At 41.2% G+C, this 21,406-nt stretch overlaps 2 protein-coding genes across 2 annotated transcripts in view; one reads left to right on the plus strand and one right to left on the minus strand.

The window, feature by feature from the left end:
• Window positions 1-1,043: 1,043 nt before the first annotated feature.
• Window positions 1,044-12,022, minus strand: kbtbd13a (kelch repeat and BTB domain containing 13a). Its single transcript, XM_048562573.2, has 2 exons — window positions 10,683-12,022; window positions 1,044-1,170 (listed from the first exon to the last, which is right to left on the minus strand). Exons 1-2 carry the CDS (start codon window positions 12,020-12,022, stop codon window positions 1,044-1,046), a joined length of 1,467 nt encoding a protein of 488 aa, XP_048418530.2.
• LOC125467249 (dipeptidyl peptidase 8-like) overlaps window positions 9,914-21,406 on the plus strand; it is a 108,646-nt gene continuing 97,153 nt past the window's right edge. Inside the window, exon 1 of the mRNA XM_048562833.2 lies at window positions 9,914-9,960. The gene's annotated coding sequence lies outside the window, so the exon portion shown is untranslated. The remainder of the gene's footprint in view (window positions 9,961-21,406) is intronic.

The raw sequence follows: 21,406 nt of genomic DNA on the forward strand, positions 1-21,406 counted from the left end.
TCATAATAAAGTGCATGCCTTTCTTGTATTAATTTTGATTAGATCTTAAAGAACTCGTTAGGTACTTTGTCAAACAACACAGGCATGAAAGGAAGAGAAAGGTCCTTTCTACGAGGAGAAAACAAGACTGTTGATGTGGGAGTGAATGAAGGGAAATGGAGTACAATTATCATGCAGTCAGTTGCTGAAGTTATGGAATGTATATTGAGACCTAGAAGCTGTAAAGGGTCTAAGAGGAAATTGAGGTGTTGTTCCTTGAGCTTGCATTACATTTTGTTGAAACATTGCAGCCAACCCTGCACAGAAATGTTACATGAGATCATGGTGGTTTATTGAAATGCCAAGCAACTGGAAGACCCAATATTCTACATGTTTGCTTTGAATTTCTAGAATCCACAGTATTTGGCTTTCAGTTAAATACCACAAGCGGTACGCACATAACATCCTGAAGACCTTGTGGGAAAAGGAGAGGGTAGATCCTGTCGGGTTGTTCCCTGAGCAGGCTGTCGAAGTCATTTGGCAGAATGCCTCGTCTCCAGAACTTTTCAACCAGCACCACAACATTGTTTAGCAGATGGTGAGAAACTCCATGTATGCCTGGACACTCTGCACCACCACAGTCTGTCCTCAAAGCAGCTACAGGTGGGAGGCTAGGGTAAAGATGGTCATGCATCTCCTTCTGGAATGTGCCTTCGCAAAGGACGTCTGGAAAGAAATGCAGTGGTTTTTGTTGAGGTTCATCCCGAGCAGCTCTGTGACACAGGACTCTGTTCTCTACAGTCTGTTTCCCAGGATGCCCACCAAGACAAACATTGACTGCACCTGGAGGACCATCGTCTTGGTGTAAGACATTCATTGGTCTGCCCAAAACTTGGTCCTCCCAAGCAAGGAGTTGACCTCAACTGCGTGGTGCAGACTGGCACGTTCTAAGGCCCAGAACTACATACTGAGGGACGTGTTAAAGCTAGGGGCAGCTCCTACGAAGGTACAGTGGGGAAAGACCTCCGTTAAAGATCCTTCTGCCGAAGTACAAAGGGGGTCCATTAGTTATCAGACCCTCCCAATGCCTCAAGTGTGTGTAAATATAGTCTTGTATAAGTAAGCAATGCCTTGAGACGATTGTTCTCCATTTGTAAAGACTGTACAGAATCGAACTGCTGTTGAGATTGTGTCTGTGTAATTTTTTTATGACCAAAGCACTTATTTGAAATTTAAAAATTGTTTTTAGTTAAATACAAAAGCATTATTCTCCAAATGTCGTGCAAGCAAACCAAATTGTGTTTTGAGGTCTGGGCACCATTTATGTGCATGCAGTACATTCCCTATGTAACACCAAGAAATTGCATTGTGCTTGAACTGGGACATGCACTTAATCAGGCAACTGAACATTCAGAGAGTATTTGCAGGGTAGAACATCTGGCTTCCCAGTACACATCTGGGAACTGTTACCTCAGTGATCTTTACCTCTGGTATCTCTCTTTGAAGAATGAAAATCAAAAGGCCTGATATCACACCAGCCTGAGGAATTGGTGGTGGTTATCAGCTTAAAGACCATTTTACCTATATACAAGCTGTCAGTAGTAATAATGGAAGTTAAAAGTACATTGTAAAAGATGCCTGATCTGACAGCATGATTCAACCGGCTGTCAGTGCTAATCTGGGGAACAGGAATGTTATGTTCCAGAAGTTCTATCTCCAGGGCTGTTCACAACTGTTACCAGTCTCATCAACGAAAGGGTGCAATCTGTGTTACTCACAGCCTCCAAAAAAAAGAAAAAAAAAACAGAAAAAAGCACTTGAACAACCGAATTTTAAGAAGCCATAGAAAGGAACATGTAAAAAGTTACACCAGCTTTTATTTCTAACTCCACAATTCAAAATATCAGGCTAAAGAAAAACCAAAGTATGTTGGATAGCAATTAGTGCCATTATTGGCAATTATGGTAATGGATATGCTGCATTCTTGAATTGGTCCTGAAGATATTTAACAAAGTGTTCTTTTACATAACTGCTTCCATCTTAATTTGCACAGCTATGTTTTCAATTAGAAATAACTGCAACCATGGAAACTAGAATTTCACCCCAGTACATGCACACGCACACACAAACACACACACACACACACACACACACACAGACACACACACACATCGTCGGTATGGTTTAATTTATGGTTTGCCGTAACTCAACTTCTGCAGAATTGGTGCCAGTAAAGGTTACAGATTATATCAGGCTGGCTGTGCCTCAGAGGAATTTCATTATTGGCTCCAACAACAAATATTCAGTGAACACTCTCTATTAGCACAGGCAGGAGTCATGTCCATTAACGTCACTGTAATCTGAAATTGTCCATTTGGGTTATGGAAACATGTTGTGCAGGAGATGGAGATAAAAAGGAATGCTTTTTTGCTGCAAAGCGCAAAGTAGTAAATATTGTTCTTTGTTAAGTCCTGTTCAAACCATTAGAGCAAAGTTCAATGTTTGAAATAAAGTCAGATTGAACATTTTTATCATTCAACACGTTTCCAATGAACAATTGTCATGAAACAACTTAATATTGGAATCTTTTCCAACTGTGCATGGAATTGCTGTCTCATTATATGAATCATCAGTTGTCCTTCCATAGGCCTGTAGGCACAAGGGCATCCTACATCATAAAAACGGAGACCACCCCGAAGAATCTGGCAACTCTTCACCACCTTTGTTTTTTTTATTTTCATTCTTTCATGGGATAAGGACAATACTAACTAGGCAGCATTTATTACTCATCTCTAATTGCCCAGAGGGCAGCTAGGAGTCAAACACATTGCTTTGGGTCTGGAGTCACATGTAGGCCAGATCAGGTAAGGATGGCAGTTTCCCTCCCAGTTAGAGGACATTAGTCAGCCAGATGGGTTCTCTGACAGTAGCCAATGGATTCGTGGTTATCAATAGACTCTTAATTCCTGATTTTTGTCCCTGGAACATGTCTACTTCCCTGCTCCATGGTTCAAAATGCAGTTGATCTTCCCTCAAATAATCCTCGCACACTTTTATTCATTCCCCTTCAGTTAACACTGCCAATGTCTCAGAGATAGCAAGGAGTGCAGATGCCGGAGTTGGAGTCAATACAGTGTGGAACTGGAGGAACACAGCAGGTCAGGCAGTCCTGATGGAAGGTTCTGACCCAAAACGTCAACATTCCTGTAACTCTGATGCTGCCTGATCTGCTGTGTTCCTCCAGCTCCACACTATGTCGAATGCTACTAGTCTCCTTCCTCTGCTACTCTAAGCAATCACACCTAGTTTTTACCCTCTTCAACCTCACCTCCATCTGTTCCCTTTTCCCCTTGTTTCATTGCCATTTATGTGCTATTTTTGTCTCCCATATGAATTTTTGGTGAGATCTCCAAGCCACTGCCCATGAGAGGCAGTACTAAGGGCAGAGAACAAGTCCGCAGTTCGCGGTGGTTATACATCCTCAGTATATGCAGGACAGCAAATTGATGTGCAATGGTCACGGGCGGCTTAACCCAATTCAGAATTAAGACTGACATCGGGTAGGCAGGCATCACATTTAGATGCGTGCACGGTGGCTATTCCACACTTTGAGGAAAGTATTTTTACTTTGGATTGAATCATTTTAATGGACAGCCTGGAATCAAATGCTGCACAGCCAATATTTGTCTGGCATCAACTTACCATTCTTTCATAATAGTATGTGAAGTGGTCTGTAAGAGGAGATTTATATGGCCCTGTAGGACAGGAAGTCCAGGCCATTTATATTTCTGCACCTATCTTGCTCTGACTGTCTCATTGCCACTTAATCTACATATGAATGTAATGGGAGAGATAGGATCTTACTGTAACAGAAGGGATGGTGCCTTAATGGCAGCAGTGAGAGTTGCAGTGGTCTTCACAATCTCAGGTATACTCTGTATTAATGGCAATAGGTTTATGGACAGGGGTCTATTTCTGAGGGCACATTAACACTGGCCATACTGTTTATGGCTAAATTTTTCCAAAATCCTTAGATACAGGATCAAGGCCCAAGGCGCATCACTCACGGTCTCTGTATTTTCCAACAGTGATCTAATTGAACAAGGCAGAATTCAGCACTTTCAGATATACATATATATAAGTGAACCCTACATTTAATGGGTTATGATCAGATTCTGGATGGGCTCCCTAATGTGTTATCTGGCTCCCTTCTTTATTCATCTATCATTTCCCCTCATTGATCAAAACAAGGTGAACTTAAAAAAATTTTCTTCTGATGGATACCTTTCTCCTGGACACAAATGAATTTAAGTTTAAAAAGGAGCCAATTTAAATAGGTTTTCTTGAATTAACAAAAGGAATGAGTTTATTCATTACTAAACACGTGAAGAAATAATAACGGCTTGTGTGTGCGCACCAATTAGAAATAAATGGTAAGTTCAAAAAGATAGAAGTTTAGAAAAGAATCAGTGCCTGAATTGTTCCAGAAGAGTAATAAGACAATGCTGTGACTGTTATTAGTTGACATTGGCAGTAGAGTGATTTTTCCAGTTGGCAGAAAGTCTCTTATTCTGATTCCTTTCAACAGTGATGGAATTCTAGCATTCAGAGTGAAAAAGTTTTACCCACAATGTGAGGGTGTTTAATACGGCTGTTCTCAAATCTGTGCCCTGATAGCACTCTCATCTACAGATGGTGAGGTTCAGTCAATAACACATACATACCAATATTGCAGACAATTTTTAACCGCTTTTATTTGTATGTTCCTAGTAGGTAAAAGCTAGGTGGATTGGCCATGCTAAATTGCCCGTAGTGTTCAGGGATGTGTAGGTTAGGTGGGTTATAGGGAGATAGTCTGAGGGTCAGCCCGTTGGGCCGAAGGGCTTGTTTCCACGCTGTAGGGATTCTGTGATTCTGTGACATAATAAAAAGGATGTCCCTGAGCATATGTGAGACAAAGTCAGAAGTCACACAACACCAGATTATTTTTACTATTTATTTACAAGGTGAGGGTGTAGCTGGCTGGGCCAGCATTATTGCTTACCCCTAATTGCCCAGAGGGCAGTTCAGAATCAAACAGATTGTTGTGGGTTTGGAGTCACATGTAGGCCAGATTAGATGAGGATAGCAGTTTCCTTCCCTAAAGGGCATTATTAAACCAGATGGGCTTTTCCAACAATGGATTCCTGGTCATCATTAGATTCTTAATTCCAGATATTTTATTGAATTCAAACTTCACTATCTGCCATGGTGGGATTTGAACCTGAGTTCCAGAACGTTATCTGGGTCTGTAGATTAACAGTCCAGCGATAATACCACTAGGTCACCACCTCCCCATTCATCAGGTGAAGTGAGCTCACCTGACAAAGCAGCAGTGCTCCAAAAGCTTGTGACTATAACCTGGTGTTGTGTTGTGTGTTGTGTGACTTCTGATTTTGTCCACCTTAGGCCAACACTGGCACCTCCACATCATATTCAAAACAGAAAACTATCTGTTAAAATGTACAGGGGTTTCTGCTCTGGATTGGCTGCTACTGATTTTCTGGTGACTAAGCAGTGCAGGGACAGCAGGAAACATAGACTTGTAGGTGCAAACTATCCCAATGATGATAAGTTAATGGACCCTGCCAATCAATTTAAAAATGAGAACCATGTCCTGCAGAACAAATCATCAAATTAGGGAATATATTAACAATTCTTGCTGAAATGAGGCCTATAAATTAAAGACAAATGGTGTCTTGGCCTTTATAACAATGAAACTATTCAAAACAAATACAACTAAAATTAATACAGGCATGAATTGATGAGGAGTACTGACATCTCATTTTCCAAGAGGCTTGAAACTTACTGCCCACTGAACAAAGACTGAATCATCATGGAAAATTTCAATGGTCTCATCACTTAAAAAGTTAACAACCAGTACAATTGGAACAGATTGTCTATAATTAGAATGTTACCAAATGAGAGATGGCAGTGAGAGGGACAACATCACCAGCACCTTCAACCTCAATCTGCTTAGTTTTGCTAGTCAGATTCTTAAATGATCTTAAATGTCATGCTGAAAAATTCAGGGCTTAGATCCAGCTCATTTGGCAAGGCTGACAGAAATCTATATATGGAGATATCTCCCCAGAGCTGGTGGAGAAGTGGAAGGATGAAGGATTTGAACAGGATCAAACAAGAACACTCATAATTTCAACTGCAGCACTGCCTGATCAGTTCTCCTCTGTATGAATGGATGGCATAACTTTTAGAGTCAATGAAGAAGCTGGTTCTTCTTGCTTTTTCTTCATTCGCAGAAAGTGTTGCAAGTTCTGACCACAAATTTAATACGCATGAATAATCCAGTAAATTCTAAACTGAAGGACAGCTAAACACTGACAAATGTAGTTCACAGAGGGCGTGCCCTTAAGATAAACCTGACTACTGGAATACGGGGATGTAATTTTACTTTAAACTATACAGGCAGGAAGAATGTGCAGAATTTTCAGCCACTAAATGACGTGGATAATGGCAAATCATTTGAGAAAAAGTAGCAAAATTGTAAAAATTTGATTCTTGACATTTGAGAAAAGAAAGTCCAATTTTCACTCAAAGTTTGAATGGCAAGATGGAATCCTCACTAGTGAGTGGTGAGAGTCTCACTTACACATATTTGCACTTTATTATTATCTGACCTTGCTTCGTTGATATTAACTTTATCCCACAGATAACCTAGACATCGAGTCAGCGCAGGTACCTGGTAGCTCCAGCTTAGTCCTGTGGTCTCTTGCCATCTCCAACATCTGAGGACACACTCCTTGGGCAACAATCACCTGTAGACATCTTCTTCCCACAAAACCCAACGGAATGTTTTTTCCCTATGAGGAAGGGAAATCTGCTTCTCTATGTGAAAAATGTGAAATGGTTCAGAAAAGATTTAAAGGATGTCCCCGCAGTTGGAGGGTTTGAGCTACAGGTATTGGCTGAATAGGCTGGATCCATTTTCCTGGAGCATCAGAGGCTGAGGAGTGACCTTAAGGAGGTTTACAACATCATGGAGGGCATGGATACAAGTCAATAGCCATCTGGATGGGCACATGAATAGGAAGGGTTTATAGGGATATAGGCTAAATGCTGGCAAATGGGGCTGGATTAATTTAAGATAACTGGTCAGCACAGATGAGTTGGACTGAAGGGTCTGTTTCTGTGCTGTATAACTGTATGATTCTATGACTCTATAAAAGACAATACCATTAAACAGATGCTGTCACAGTCCAAGAGAAAATGTTTGTTATCATACAAAGCCCTATGTGATCATCATGCATTGACCTACTGTGTTGACTAAAAATCCTGACCAGAGGCAATCTTGACCACATCATCCAAATTTTGATTCAATCATACTAACGGCTATGAGCCACAAGTCATGTCATATGGATTGTAAAGATTCACCTCCGTTTCAGAAATTACACTCAGCTTCCGCGGTTCCATTGGTAGCACAAGGTGCAGGAGCTGCTCATTTCACGCCTTGCACCATAAAACATCCACCTCATTACCCAGTATGCAATGCTGCCTTTCCTGGGAATGGGGGATGGTTTGGCAGTGGGGTGTGAGGATCTCATTATTATTCTCACACATATCATCTTGTACTGTATCTTGTACCAAATGGCTTTAACAACACCCACCTGATAAAGGCCAACAATGTGCGAGGTCCATGCAGAGGCATCCCATTAGCCTCCTTGCCTGGGGTCTCCATGTCCATGTATGGGGGATGCTGTCTGAATGTTATTTGTGTGACTGAGACTGCTAAATGATCCCATTACTGAACAGCTGTTTTGTTTTGGATATTGTGCACATAGGCTCATTGGAACTGTCCCCATTGGATCCAGGCAGTGATGCTCTGGCCATCGCTGTGTCTGCCTCACTAGGAGTATTCACACAAATAGATGAGGAGCATAACAGTCTGTAAGCCAGGACCAGCATCACCCTCCAGGGAATGTGGAGCAATGTTTCCAGTCATAGGGGCATTCATAATGTGGTGAAGATGCAAGAGAGCTACAGTCGCTGACCTTCCATGGACGTAGGTGTAAATAACAGAGGGGCCGTGGCACTCTACACGATTTAGAAGTTGTAGTCAGATACCACACCACAATGTCCAGCATATCAGCAATGCAACACCTGTGACAACTGAGACAACGAGAGCCATAAGCTGTCTCTTCCACATCAGGTTTCCATGCAAATCAAATTGAGGTGGGGCAGGGGTGATTGTATCAGTCCTGTGCAGACAAAGGACACCACAGGATCCTTTGTATCTCTGCTCTGGAGAATTGGCTTTGCGTCTCTGCGATGGACGATGAGATCCACGGCGCTGCAGTATTGTCCTGAGTAGGAATATGAGAATAGAACAGTACTTTCAATGTCCGACAGCACAGCAGCATCTGCCAAAGCAACACAAGCAGCACTTAATTATCCACCTTGCTCAAAGGAACCCAGTTGTGTGAATTCATCTTTCATTGGCTGTAAAGGTATTGATGCTACAGAGGCCAGACTCCTCTGTAAAATCCTAAATACAAATACAGCTTAACTCTTCGATTTTTCTGTGTAGTTCAAGCTGTTCAATAACAGTTGAGGTTACAAACAGATGAAAGCCTTCACCACATCCAATGCTCTCTCTTTCAATCACTGAAAGCTTCATGCTAGTGTGCGTGCTATTGAAAGGATAGCTAAAATTCACACAGATTTAGAACAATGCGGGATGGAAAGGCACTTTACCTCTTTCTTATAGTTGCTGATAAAATGACATTTTCTCCAAGTGATGATGAAAAGTGAAAATATATTTACAAATGGGATAAATGTATCTACAACGAAGTGCTACCCCTGCCACCTATGTGCTCTCTGTCTTTCTCCTTGCTCTCTCACTACATCCAGGTGCAGTCCAGGGTCTATAGCTGGGCTGGAAAGACCCTGCCCTACACTGGAATCTGTTGGCCTTGGTGTTTTGAGCTAGTGACCTTGGCAGGGGGCACTTTGTAACTGGAGGGTCCAGATATGCTGAGGGTGTGGTGCCCAGAGGCAGGCTCAGACTTTAGGGCTTTAACTCCCGCAGGCAACTTAGAGGTGGAGAGGGAGGGCACCTCTGCAGTGACAAGAGGAAACATATTGGTTCTTCTGGCATTGGGCACCTACTGGCACTGCCTTGTCTTCTTGAGGAAAAAGGGGCACCTGGAGTAAGGTCAAGGTGCCTCATCTTCCTTTCACTTTGCCAACTGATATAGAGCACCAACGAATGCAGCAATGGAGTTTGTGTGCGTCTGCACTAAAGAACATGTCGATACAGTGACACTGAAGGCTTTTGGCACTGTTACCAACACATTAACAGAAAAGGCAAAGCGAGGATGCTGCAGGCATGGAGGTAGCCGCTCAGTGAGTATGCACCGAGAGAAAGCAAGCAGCTCTGAGTTGCGGGCTCAGCATGAAGTACAGACAGGTTCGGGATTTGGACAAGTTTCGTTCTGGAGTCCATTCACAGTCGATTTGTGCGCAAGACGGAACACAATGCTGGAAATGGAAAGCAGCAATTTGTAAGTATAAGAAATATTTCAGGTCTTTATCCGACAATTGTGTGTGGGATTGAGTTCGTGGGTACAAGCGTTCATAAATCAGACTTTTGTATATCGGGACTTCCTGTAACCCTACAGTGCCTTGCTATGTTGGTTGCTGGTGTGCCTGGAATGTAGGTCTGTGCTTCCTGAGCATCGCACAAGTAAGTGTGAGGTGTTGTGAAGGCTGTCAGGGATTGGCTAGCGTGCAATCCAATGTTTTTGAACGAGAGGTGCGTGTAGCTGATGCCCACGCATCACGCCCTGAGATACTGTTTGATACAGGGCAACATTCACGCTCCTTAGAGCCAGTAGCGAGCTGAAGTCACCAGGAACCTGCTCTGACTTCCACGTTGAGCATGTCTGTTATTTTGGGAAGATCCGGAAGCTGACTATTAATGACGTAAGTTGCAGCATTAATAAGGCATTTGCTATGATCTCGTTCAACTGGCAACTCGCTACCTCGTAAGTAACATGCTTTATGCAAAAGCGTAAATGATGTAGCAAGAAGCTCCCATTACTAAGGTAGACCTCACCATTGTTTACATCCAACTCTGCCACAAATTTCACCATGTTGCTCAGATCCCTTTAAGATTCCACCTTTGTTTTAGTACTCTGGTGTAACATTTGAAATGTGCTGGCTAGTCATGGAAGGCAGACATGACTATATAACGAACTGATTGGCTTTAATTTCAATCAAATCTGTATTTGTGATCTTAGTTTTCTCGATAATAACCTTCAATAATCATCTAGCATTCACATTCCCTTGGTGTAGAAAATCAGCAGACAGGATTTTAATCTGAGCAAATTGAGAACTTTCTATCTCAAAGACTTGTGGACTGAATTGCCTTCTGTCTCCACGAACGATGACTTAATTGAAACATTCAGCAAAAGGAAATGGACTGATTCCTCATTGAGATAATTGCACAACCACTTTCATTCCTGGACGAGTTAATGATGAATATCATTTGAGTGGGTTCTATAAATGATTCTCAACAATTAATTGACTTTTATTTGCAGGATGCTCTTTCCCCACTCCTACATTATCAGTTTCTAGAATGAAGAGTACTCCAGGGAGCATTCCAAATCACTTCCCGAATTTAGTTTTGCTTTAAAGCAGTCAATCTGTTCTTTGGCAGCCTCAGTAAGAAAGTGTGCATAGAACCACTTCGAGGAAATCCGGCCCCTTCCTTTTCTGGCTTCCATTTATCTTCCTGGATGTTATAAATCAAAGTTAACGTTCGGTTTACTGTAAAAACGGTGTCCCCTCTGACGGCTGCTGTAAAAAGTGCACCTCTGCTGTTCACGTACTGACCAATCAATGCAGTCCATTGTTGCCTCGTCAGATTGAAGCAATCGATCATGCACCTCAAGAAATCATCTGCTGGTCCATTTCTCATAACGTACAGATTGTCATTGTGTGCAACCATGCAATGGCCATAGCTTTGCTGGCGTTTTAGAGTGGTTACAAGCAGCCAGTCGTCTCTATGGGTCCTGTACTCGTAGATATCCGTGGTGTCCAATGGTAGCCAAAGACACACAAAGATCCTGCCCATTGTGCGGGCGCAGGCTATACCTGCTCCAGGGCGAGGCAGATGTGCAGCTAAGGACCATGTGTTAGATGCCACATGATACTTTTCGACAGTGGCAAGAACTACATTCCTGCACATCCCTCCCATGGCAAACAAGCAACCGTCTTGTCCTATCAATGTCAGATTGTAACGAGGATGCTGAAGACTTGCAAATTCACTCCAGCTGTTTCTTTCAGTATCATAGCAAAAAGTAGGCTTTACAATCTGGTTGCTCAGTCCATCCACCCCTCCGACGATGTAGATATTGTTGTTGAGCACAGCAATGCCAGCGAGAGACGTGCTGGCTTTATCTGGTAACATAGTCAAGGGTGTCCAATGATTGCCCGTTTCGTCCAAATAACAAATGGTTCTAGAAATGTCATCCAGGTAGTGCTCCGAAGGGAAGTGAGTGGCCACGGCCACAAATGTACTAGGAGATAGGGATTCAATATAATCCAACTGATCTTCGGCTAAGAAGCTCAGATCTTGCCTTATATTTGTGTAAACATCCCTAATAAACAAGGCTGAAGCATGAACCAAGTCAATTAACCCAAATGTGGCTGCAGCCTGGAGCATCAGGATGCAGTTACTTGAATTGATTGTGTGAATGAGATGCCGCGTCAGAGGCTTCACTAGCAGGAAGGCTGCACATTCAATGGCATCAAGAATTCCGTCACTGTCCAGAGTAGGTTGGTCCTCTTTTAGAACTTCCAACATGACATTAAAGCCACGAGCTGTTAGCTCATGCAGCTGGATCTCCTCCTGGGTGCACTCCCGCATGCCTGACGCAAAGAGAGCCCTGAAGTAGTCACTGCTTTCAATCAGCATGTGCTTCTTGACAGTGAAAAGCTCATTCTCCACTTTCACACGCACATAACCTATCTGTGGATGCATCGCCCAGTCAGTTCTGTGTTATTCACAATTATCACCTACTCACCAGATTCTTTGAGTTGAATTAGAACTTGTTCAAAATTCAGCAACCAGTAACTATAAAGGCAACTGAAGCCTTTGAACTCTTCTGTTTTGAGCTGCTTGTTTACAGTCTTTCGAACCACTAACTGTGACCACAGCCTCTGCTGATGTGTTATTAATATCCCACGCTATAGATAGCTGACCTTGGCCTGCCTCATGTGTCAGATAATGGGTATTCTCAGGAGAAACCAGAATATCAAGGACTGAGCTGCAAACCATCCCAACAACCTTTTATTGGCTTCTGTTAATGGAATGGAATTGTTTAAGTTTTGTTTTCCTTCACACTTCGATTTTGCTGTTTATATCATTGTCAATGTTTGGAAAACATTTGACAGCTTAATGTTGCATCCAGATAGGTCATTATCAGTACACATATTATAGTGCTCATCAAATTTATGTTGAAGATAGTGTGAGACTTCTTTATAAAAATGTCTGAAATTCAGTGAAAGCATCCCAAGGAATATTTTAGATGGACCATCTGAGGTAAAAATAGGCTTAGATTCATCTTTCGACCCTCATTTTTGTTATGAAGCTTCCCAAAGCCAGACCATCAGTTCCCTCTTTGAACCTGAGAAGATAGAGCAACAGATCAAGCTGTCCGTCATCCCACAATCCCTCCATTGCATGAGGGGCCATGGACCAATTGCCTCTTGAATGCAAAGGCCTACCATGCTTCCAGCTTTAATTCAAGAGGATGAAGGGATATAGGATCACAGCATTATGCAACACAGAATTAAGCCATCCAGCCCATTGTGTCCATTCTGACTCTCTGAAAGAGTCACCCAATCTGTTCCACAGTCCAAATCAGTCTACGTAGCCATGCAAATCTTTACTTTTCAAATGAATATCCAATTAGTTTCTGAAAATTACCTCTGAATCTGCTAATAATCAAATTCACCCATCCTGGCATTTTCAGATAAAAGTAAACATTCATCTCTTAAAATGGAGCTTGCATGACAGAGTGGGCTATGTGAAATAAGTGGCTTTCTTCATGCCAAAATATCCAAGTTCTTGAGTGGTTTTGGAATGTTGCAGCCAAATTCACTCACACAGCTACAAAAGTTAAAATGTCAAGCATATTTGCACCTGGAGATACTGTGCCACCAAGCAACATCCTCATCCCTGTCCTTCTTACACACACGCACATGCACATGCCAACATGCACATGCATATGCAAATACACACACACGCATGCACACACCCACATACACATGTGTGTGCACACACATACACACATGTGCGCGTACATGCACACATATACCTACACACACATACATACACATATGTGCGCACATGCACACACCCCACCCCCGCCCCCACCCACCCCCCACACACACACACACATACACGAGTTGATTTTACTGAAACAGCCTGCATTACAGTGGAATTTGTCATACCACATGGCAGCAGAATGGCTTGAAATATAGATTAAACAAAACAAACCAGATCACAAACATCTTTAGTTTATCATTATACATGTAATACATGAGGAATTAAGTATGGGGGAAGGGCTTTTAGTTTAATCTACAGCACCAAGTGGCTATTTCTAAAGTCAATTCAGTAATTAACATGATGAAATGTGCTCACAGAATGGTAAATAATCTGAAAGAATATATTATGGGACTCAATAATTTGGGAACTGCAAGTAATATTGCATTTCATCACGAGGGTTTACTTGACCGATTTTAAAGAGCTGAAATCCAAGTTTTGAATTGGAAAGCTTAATATTCTTTTATTTAGTATCATTGTGAATTAAGTATCAACAAACCAAAGCCAACTTTGATAATTATTTGCAGCGGGCCAAGAATCACAGTAAAACTCAAAGCAGGTGGTGAGCTCACTTCTACAAGTCGTATTAATTTCAAAAATAAAACAGAGAACTGCTGATACTGGAAATCAGAAACAAAAACAGAAATTGCTGGGAAAATTCAGCAGGTCTGGCAGCATCTGTGGAAAGAAAACAGAGTTAACGCTTTGGGTCCAGTTTTATGGAAGGGTCACTGGACCTGAAATGTTAACTCTGCTTTCTCTCCACAGCTGCTACCAGACCTGCTTAGTTATAGAGTCAGAGAGCTGTACAGCATGGAAACAGACCCTTTGGTCCAACACATCCATGTTGACCAGGTATCCTTGATAAAACTAATGTCATTTGCCAGCATTTGGCCCATATCCCTCTAAACCCTTCCTATTCAAATATCCATACAGATGCCTTTTAAATGTTGTAATCTTACCAGTCTCCACCACTTCCTCTGGCAGCTCCTTCTATACACACACCACCCTCTGTGTGATAAAGCTGCCCCTGAGGTCCGTTCTAACTCTTTCCCCTTCACCTTAAACCTATGCCCTCTAGTTTTACTCTCCTCTACCCCAAGGAAAAGACCTTGGCTGTTCACCCATCCATGATCCTCATAATTTCATAAACCTGTGAAAGGTTACCCCCAGCCTCCTATGCTGTAGGAAAATAGCCTCAGTCTATTCAGCCTCTCCCAATAGCTCAAACCCTCGAATCCTAGCAACAGTCCTGAAAATCTTTTCTGAATCCTCGCAAGTTTCACAACATCCTTTCTAAAGCAGGGTGACCAGAAGTTTCCCAGCAATTGCTGTTTTAGTATCAATTTATGCACCTAGTTTGAAGACAGATTGTAAATAGATTGTAAAAGACCAAATCTCTTTGAGTTATAGTCCACAAACAGGATTTAGGTATCATTTGCTTTCTGTTACGTAAGATAATAGTACTGAATGAATTAACAATGTAATTGCATTTGCTGCATTCAACCTTTGTGTGTGGAAAGAGCTAGTTTTGCAGAAGGTTTTGATGGAGATAGACATGACTTATCCGGCTCTTGACAACTATAACTGGGCCTTACTGGCTAATGTTAATTATACCTATAGCTGTCATGCAAATTTTCTTTTATGTCCAGAAGTGCTTTCATGCACCACTGAACAGTTTTTTTCTAGCACCAAATCACCTATGTTACTCTTCACCTTTATTCACCACCATTAAATCACCTGTGTTTCCAAATAATTATCAATTTGCATGCAAAGCCTATCAGGGACAATGCAGTAACACCAAAAGTGAGGGAAAGATAGGGATGGAGGGAGGAATCATGTAATAGGTAGTTGAATGAATGTATCCAGACTAGTTATGACACGGCCCTGGAGCAGGTAGGACTTGAACACAGGCCACCTGGCCCAGAGGTAGGAACAATATCATTACCATTGTACCACAAGAGTCCAACCAGGGTTATTCTCAAATCAACCTACTCAGAGATGTTATAAGATGGGACTTGAACCCTGGCCTCCTGGTTCAAAGGTAGGATAACTACCATTGCACCACAAGAGCCCGGCGAGGGTTATGCAATTCTTTTGTTCCTAATCAATCTGTTCAGAAATGTTATTACACACATCTGGAGCAGGAAGGACTTGATCCCATGCCTCTGGGCCCAGAGCACTCCTAGATATGTCATCGAGTATCTGAGCAGTTTAGAATTGGTAACAGCAAACTACCCGAATCATCAGCTGCTACAGATTGATACCAGTACAACTATCTGGCAGTGGTGGCAATCAGGTGATATAAGCCTTACAGCTGTTTAAAGGTTTGCATTCACATAGCAACTTTCATAACCTTTTCATTTCCAGAAGTACTTTAAGCCAATAAGAACTTTTTTGTGAAGTCAATATTGTAGTAAATTTTCCGCAGCAAGGCTTCACAAATATGAAGGAGATACAGGTTCAGAATTTACCACAAGCATTGAATGACTGGCACGATTTTTAGATTTAAGCATCTTCATTTATATTGTGTGATCTTTTGAAAGTACTGTAAGCTACTCTCTCTTGGTTTAACTATTCAGATGAAATCCTACATCTAAGGGGTATGTGAACAGGGCAAGAAGCTCTGTCATTGTTTAACCAGTCAGAATAACAATTGTTAATGAGACTTCAAACCTGGAAGTGGCTGGTGGAATGCTAACTTCCTTATCAATTGAAGGATGAAAAGTGAATTAAAAAGAAGAAAAAATAAATTCCACCTAAAGCTGACAGCAAAAAAAGACGGAATTTTTTTTTCAAAACAATAGTTTTAATCAAAACATTTTCAAGAAAACAAAGCATTAATACTCCACAAGAGATAACAAGGTGTAGAGCTGGATGAACACAGCAGGCCAAGCAGCATCAGAGGAGCAGGAAAACTGACATTTCTGGCCTAGACCCTTCTTCAGAAAACTCCACAATTCCCTGTTGTTTGAAACAACACAATGAGATTTTAATGTCCTATCTAGTATGGCAGAACCTCACCTTCACTAGCTCATTTGAAATACAACAACTTCACCAGTACTGGACCCTCCCAGAATGACACAACAGTGTCCATCTGAATTTTGTGCATAAGCCTCTAGAGAAGGATCCTACAATTTTCTGAACAGGAAGAAGAGAAGCTGCCATTCCTATCACACCTGGCACCTGTCTTTCGTGATAGCTTTCTTGTCTTCTCTGTGACAATGTCGAAGTCATATCTAGACCAGCTTTAAGCAGCTTGATCAATAGGTATCATTTGTCTAATACGAGATTATAACAAGGAATTCATCAGTTGGCACTTACAACCATAAGCTTTTAATATGTCATTGCAATGGTAATAGGACTCGATCATTTCTCGTGAGAAACCAATGCCTGCTGAGATAAGATATCAATTTACAACTAAGGATCTACATGTTTTTAAATGTGAATCTCACCCAGTTACTACCCAGGTCAATATCTGCAGTGCACATTGTGGTTAGATCCCTCCTGTTCATGTTGTCTGGTGACTGCCAGGCAAGAATACTAACAGTCCTGTTAGAATGGAGCTCTGCTAGTGTCCAGATAGACTTTTCCTTTAAATCAACCTAGCCAGGTATGTTCACGCATACCTCTAGAGCGGGTGGGACTTGAACCCTAGTCTTCTGGCTCATAGGTGGAGACATTACTATTATCAAAAGAGCCAAGGCAAATGTCAGATATGTGAATGAGGGTGATTGTGTGTTAACAGTTCATCCAGGAGTGCAAGTCACTTGTACATGCAGGTTGCAGCCTGGACCTATAGATCATGATAATACTGGGCTCAGCTGTCTCTCCTTCACATGGCTGAACAAGAATGTCTCTCACTGTTGCCTCTGGTGTGTTGCATGGATTTGCAAGCTGATACTCAACCTGTTTGGCCTCATTATGAATGTACAAGGGCTTGGCCATCAAATCTTGGGGTGAGCTTCTGTCTCAGAGACAGGGATGTTACCTATTTCACCCCAAGACCTCCCACATACAAAAATAAAAGCTCAAAAATTAAAACCATTGATTTTCAGCCCTAAACAGTGGAGAATTCCTCCAGCATAACTGAATTCTTGTTTACCTATGTTTAGCTCTGGATGTTCGTTCCAGGTTAACATTAGCAAATTAACATTGTGTGAAGCTAGAATCACATGCACCAATATTAAACTTGCATCATAAATGTATCCTCAGAGTATCACAGCCTTCCTGAAATAAATGGCGATGAGTTTGGTGAATTAGTTGAGCTTCTAGTTTTTACTCTATTACTTTGATGACTTTAAAATTTTTCTGATTCCAGTTAAGGTCAATATTTTAACGTTCTTGGTGCACAGAGACATCACCCTGTTAGTTCACCACTGGTTTAAAATATCCTTGGCAACTAAGAAGACTCAAAACCTTTAAGCAAGTGCTGAAAAATACAACATTAATCATTGTACTCATCGGTTCCATTGTTTAATTATTACGGTAGTATTCTCCTCATTATGGCAAGAATTTAAAAACTAATGAGAGTATGAGAGAATATGGGGTGAAACCTCCAGATTATGAATGTCCAACTACCTGGGTTGAATGGGAACTGAACAACCTTAACAATAAATGGATTCTGTACATGAACACCCAGTACAGCATTGCAACTAAGGACATGTGGTAATGCAGATCATGAATTCTTGTACATCATCCTGTTCAGGAAAATGCTTGGCATTTTTTTGAATATGTTCACCAACTGATAATTGTGGAGAATGGATTCAAGAATGCTAAACACGTGATTGCATTTGTTTTTTTTACTGTTTGTGGAATGCTCCTGTCCAAATACTGCAAAGTAGGGAGAGCTTGAGGAAAGTTCTCATTAAAAAAAATCTTTCACCAGACAGTGCAAGGCTTAACAAAACATACCTTCCAATCACACTTAAAAATCCTGCAGGAAGAAAGGGAAAGGAGTCACCAGAACCAACATAGGATTACATCAAAGCAAATTGAAAAGGTGACCTGAGGGGTAAAGAGAATCTGAGGATAAAACATCGCTACAAAGACAAAACATAACACTGAAACATTATTTCACTAATGCAATAACACAAGAATTGAAAACATTAACAGATGCAAATTGCCTTGAAACTAAGGATCAGCATGGGAGTGCAAATGGGTACTTCCTCAAAATGTTCACAAAGGAAGATACCCCCTCAAAATAAATCCAAGAAGACAAAATTCAGGACACTTGTGTCAATGAAGGCTGCTTGTTCATTACATAAATATTCTGGATAATGTGAAGCTTATGCCAGAGTCAAGTAGCCAACACTACTTTAAACAGGGAAGCTCTTATCTTACCAAATGGCTTGAGTTTTTTTGAGGAAGTCAGAATCCAATTCAATTACAAGCAACCCTGTAACATAATGTACTTGTTTACCCAAAAACCATTTGATAACGTTCTACTAAAAGAAATTACAGACTACATTCCAAGCTGTGGGGATTTGGTTCAAATCTTCAGTTTGGTATAAATTTGATTAAAGATTAAAAAGCCATGGCAACTGCTTAAAAGAATAACATCAAGTTAAATGGAGAATTTTGTGAAGTTCCTCAGGGCTGAGCATTTAGTGGACTCAATATTAAATATTTCCAAACCATGCACAGAAGGAACGAACAGAAAAATAGTCTGTTGAGTCACCTGTCCAAAACTATAGAATATAAATCATTGTTTATTCTGAATACAAATTTTGATCAAATTGTACTGTACTCTGGTCGTACCACATCCTGGTTAATGTGTTCATGTTCTGGTCACTGAGCTATGAGGGAGATAGCCAAATGCCGTTGGCTATGAAGAGAACTGATCCCTTGTGTCAAATTCTGAGTTATGGGGGGAAAACTGTACAAGCCTGAGCTTTTCTGCTGGAACAGAGCCATGTGAGTCATGATCCTATATCAGTATACAATTCATGTCATGGCTATTCTGGAATACAGCTTTAAATTGATCTGTAGGAGCAAGATAGTGGTCACTAGTTGAAGCTAGTAAAGGGTAACAAGAAAACTAACATGAGAAAGTCTTTCTTCATGCAATTATGGATTTGCAGACATCATGTTGGAGGAAAACACTCTAAGTGTTTAATGAGCTGAGCCTAAGAGGGAGGGAGATGTAATGTTTTTCTAGATCAATTAATTAACAGGGACTGAACAGCTTTCTGGAAATACAGGCATTGTGTGGTTTTTCTATATACCACAATTCCTCATTACAACCCATATGTAACAAACACTTATATTTTAATGTATTCTAATAGGTCATTGTAACCCAATGACACATTATGCTTTCAATTGTGATAGTTGAATTTGGTACAATGTGTCAGTGTTAGAAATACAGATCCTTTTAAGGGCAAAACAGAATAGCTCTCCAATTGATTGGGAGCAGGTGAAACTCACTGGACTTTAAGAGATGGGTTCTCAGGGCTCTTGTGACGCAGTGATAGCATCCCTACCTCTAAGCTCCACTCCCACCTGCTCCAGAGGTGTGTCATAACATCTCTGAAAAGGTTGACTATGAAAATATCAAAATTGGCATTTTGGCTGATGCAGAGTCCATGGTTCATGTATATATTGGCTGTGGGCAATTGCACACCATTCTTCCTTATTAGAGAAATCTTTTGTTGTGCTTCTGGTTGCACTTCAGGCCCATGCTCCTGGTATTTGTGTATCTGGTGCAGAGGATGTGGGCAGATCAGACAACCTCCTCGGGGGTCTGCTCTTGGGCCTGGCCAGGCTGGCTATAAACATGTCCAGGCATCTGGCTGTGGAGGGGGTCATAGCTAGTGACTATCTGTCCCTCGTCCACGGTTACGTTCGTACTCTGTTTTAATTGGAGAGAAAGTACACATCAATGCTCTTGATGCCTTTAGAGAGAGGTGTACCACAGGGGTTACAGTACCTTATTTCCCCATCCAACTCCATTTGACTTGGCCCCCTCCCCCTCTCGTTCACCTTCTGATGGTTGTTTTGTTCCTAACAAACTTTGCACTTAAATTAGTCAATTGGAAATCTCGGGTGATTTACTGATGGTGGTTAATAGGTGAAAATAATACCACAGGGGATACAGTGATGGAAAACATGCATTCAGTTTTGTGTCCGATAGAACTTCTGGATATAAATAAAGAAGAAAAATTTAAAACTAATGCCAAAGTAATAGAAACAAAAAAGATAATAATAAGATGGTTCAAAATGTACAACAGTTTTTGAATCATTAGGCTGAATCTTATTTTTTTTTCACTTAGGTGCAGCAAGCTTTTTGATGTAAAAACATAAATCGCTGGAAAAATTCAGCAAGCCTGGAAGCATCTGTGGAGAGAAAGCAGAGTTAAAATTTTGAGTCCAGTGACCCCCTTCTTTAGAACTGTGCTGAAGTCTATTCTGAAAAAGATGCAGCCATGGAATTGGGCATCAGCTTTGACCCCCTCCACAGCCTGTTGCATGGACTTGTTTATATTCAACCTGGCCAGGCCCAGGAGCAGACCCATGGGTTGAGGTACTCAAATCGACTGACCTGGGTTGACTGCAGGTATTGGGGAACATTACAGTTGAAGAACAACACACTAGTAACCCCCATGTTGCAGGAAAAGGACTCTCTTTTGGTCTGAGTGATTGAAGCCAGCTAGCCAGTCAACAGGAAACAGGATGAAAATATTGCAATGAACCTGCTAAGCCAATAATCTCGAAATTGACTTCTTGCCTATCAAATTTCCAGTGTTTAGCTTTTTTAAATTATTCACTTCTCATTTCAATGTTGTGTATGTGAGCTTTGCATTATTGATCCTTCTCATGTTGAGCAACTAAAAGCCTATTTTTTTAACTTGAGAAAAAGCTAGTTAAATTAACTCTTCTTAAAACATAAATTCATTTTGTCTGGGAGAAAGGTATCGTCAAGGAGTTCATTATAGGGACGGAATCCTTTTCAAATTAACCTTGTTGCAACCAAACAGATGGGTTGGTAACAGACTCCCTCCTCATCCAGGAGCTTGATAAATTGGGTTTTCCCATCTA

Source organism: Stegostoma tigrinum, chromosome 33 (genome assembly GCF_030684315.1).
Source record: "Stegostoma tigrinum isolate sSteTig4 chromosome 33, sSteTig4.hap1, whole genome shotgun sequence".
Lineage (NCBI taxonomy): Eukaryota > Metazoa > Chordata > Chondrichthyes > Orectolobiformes > Stegostomatidae > Stegostoma > Stegostoma tigrinum.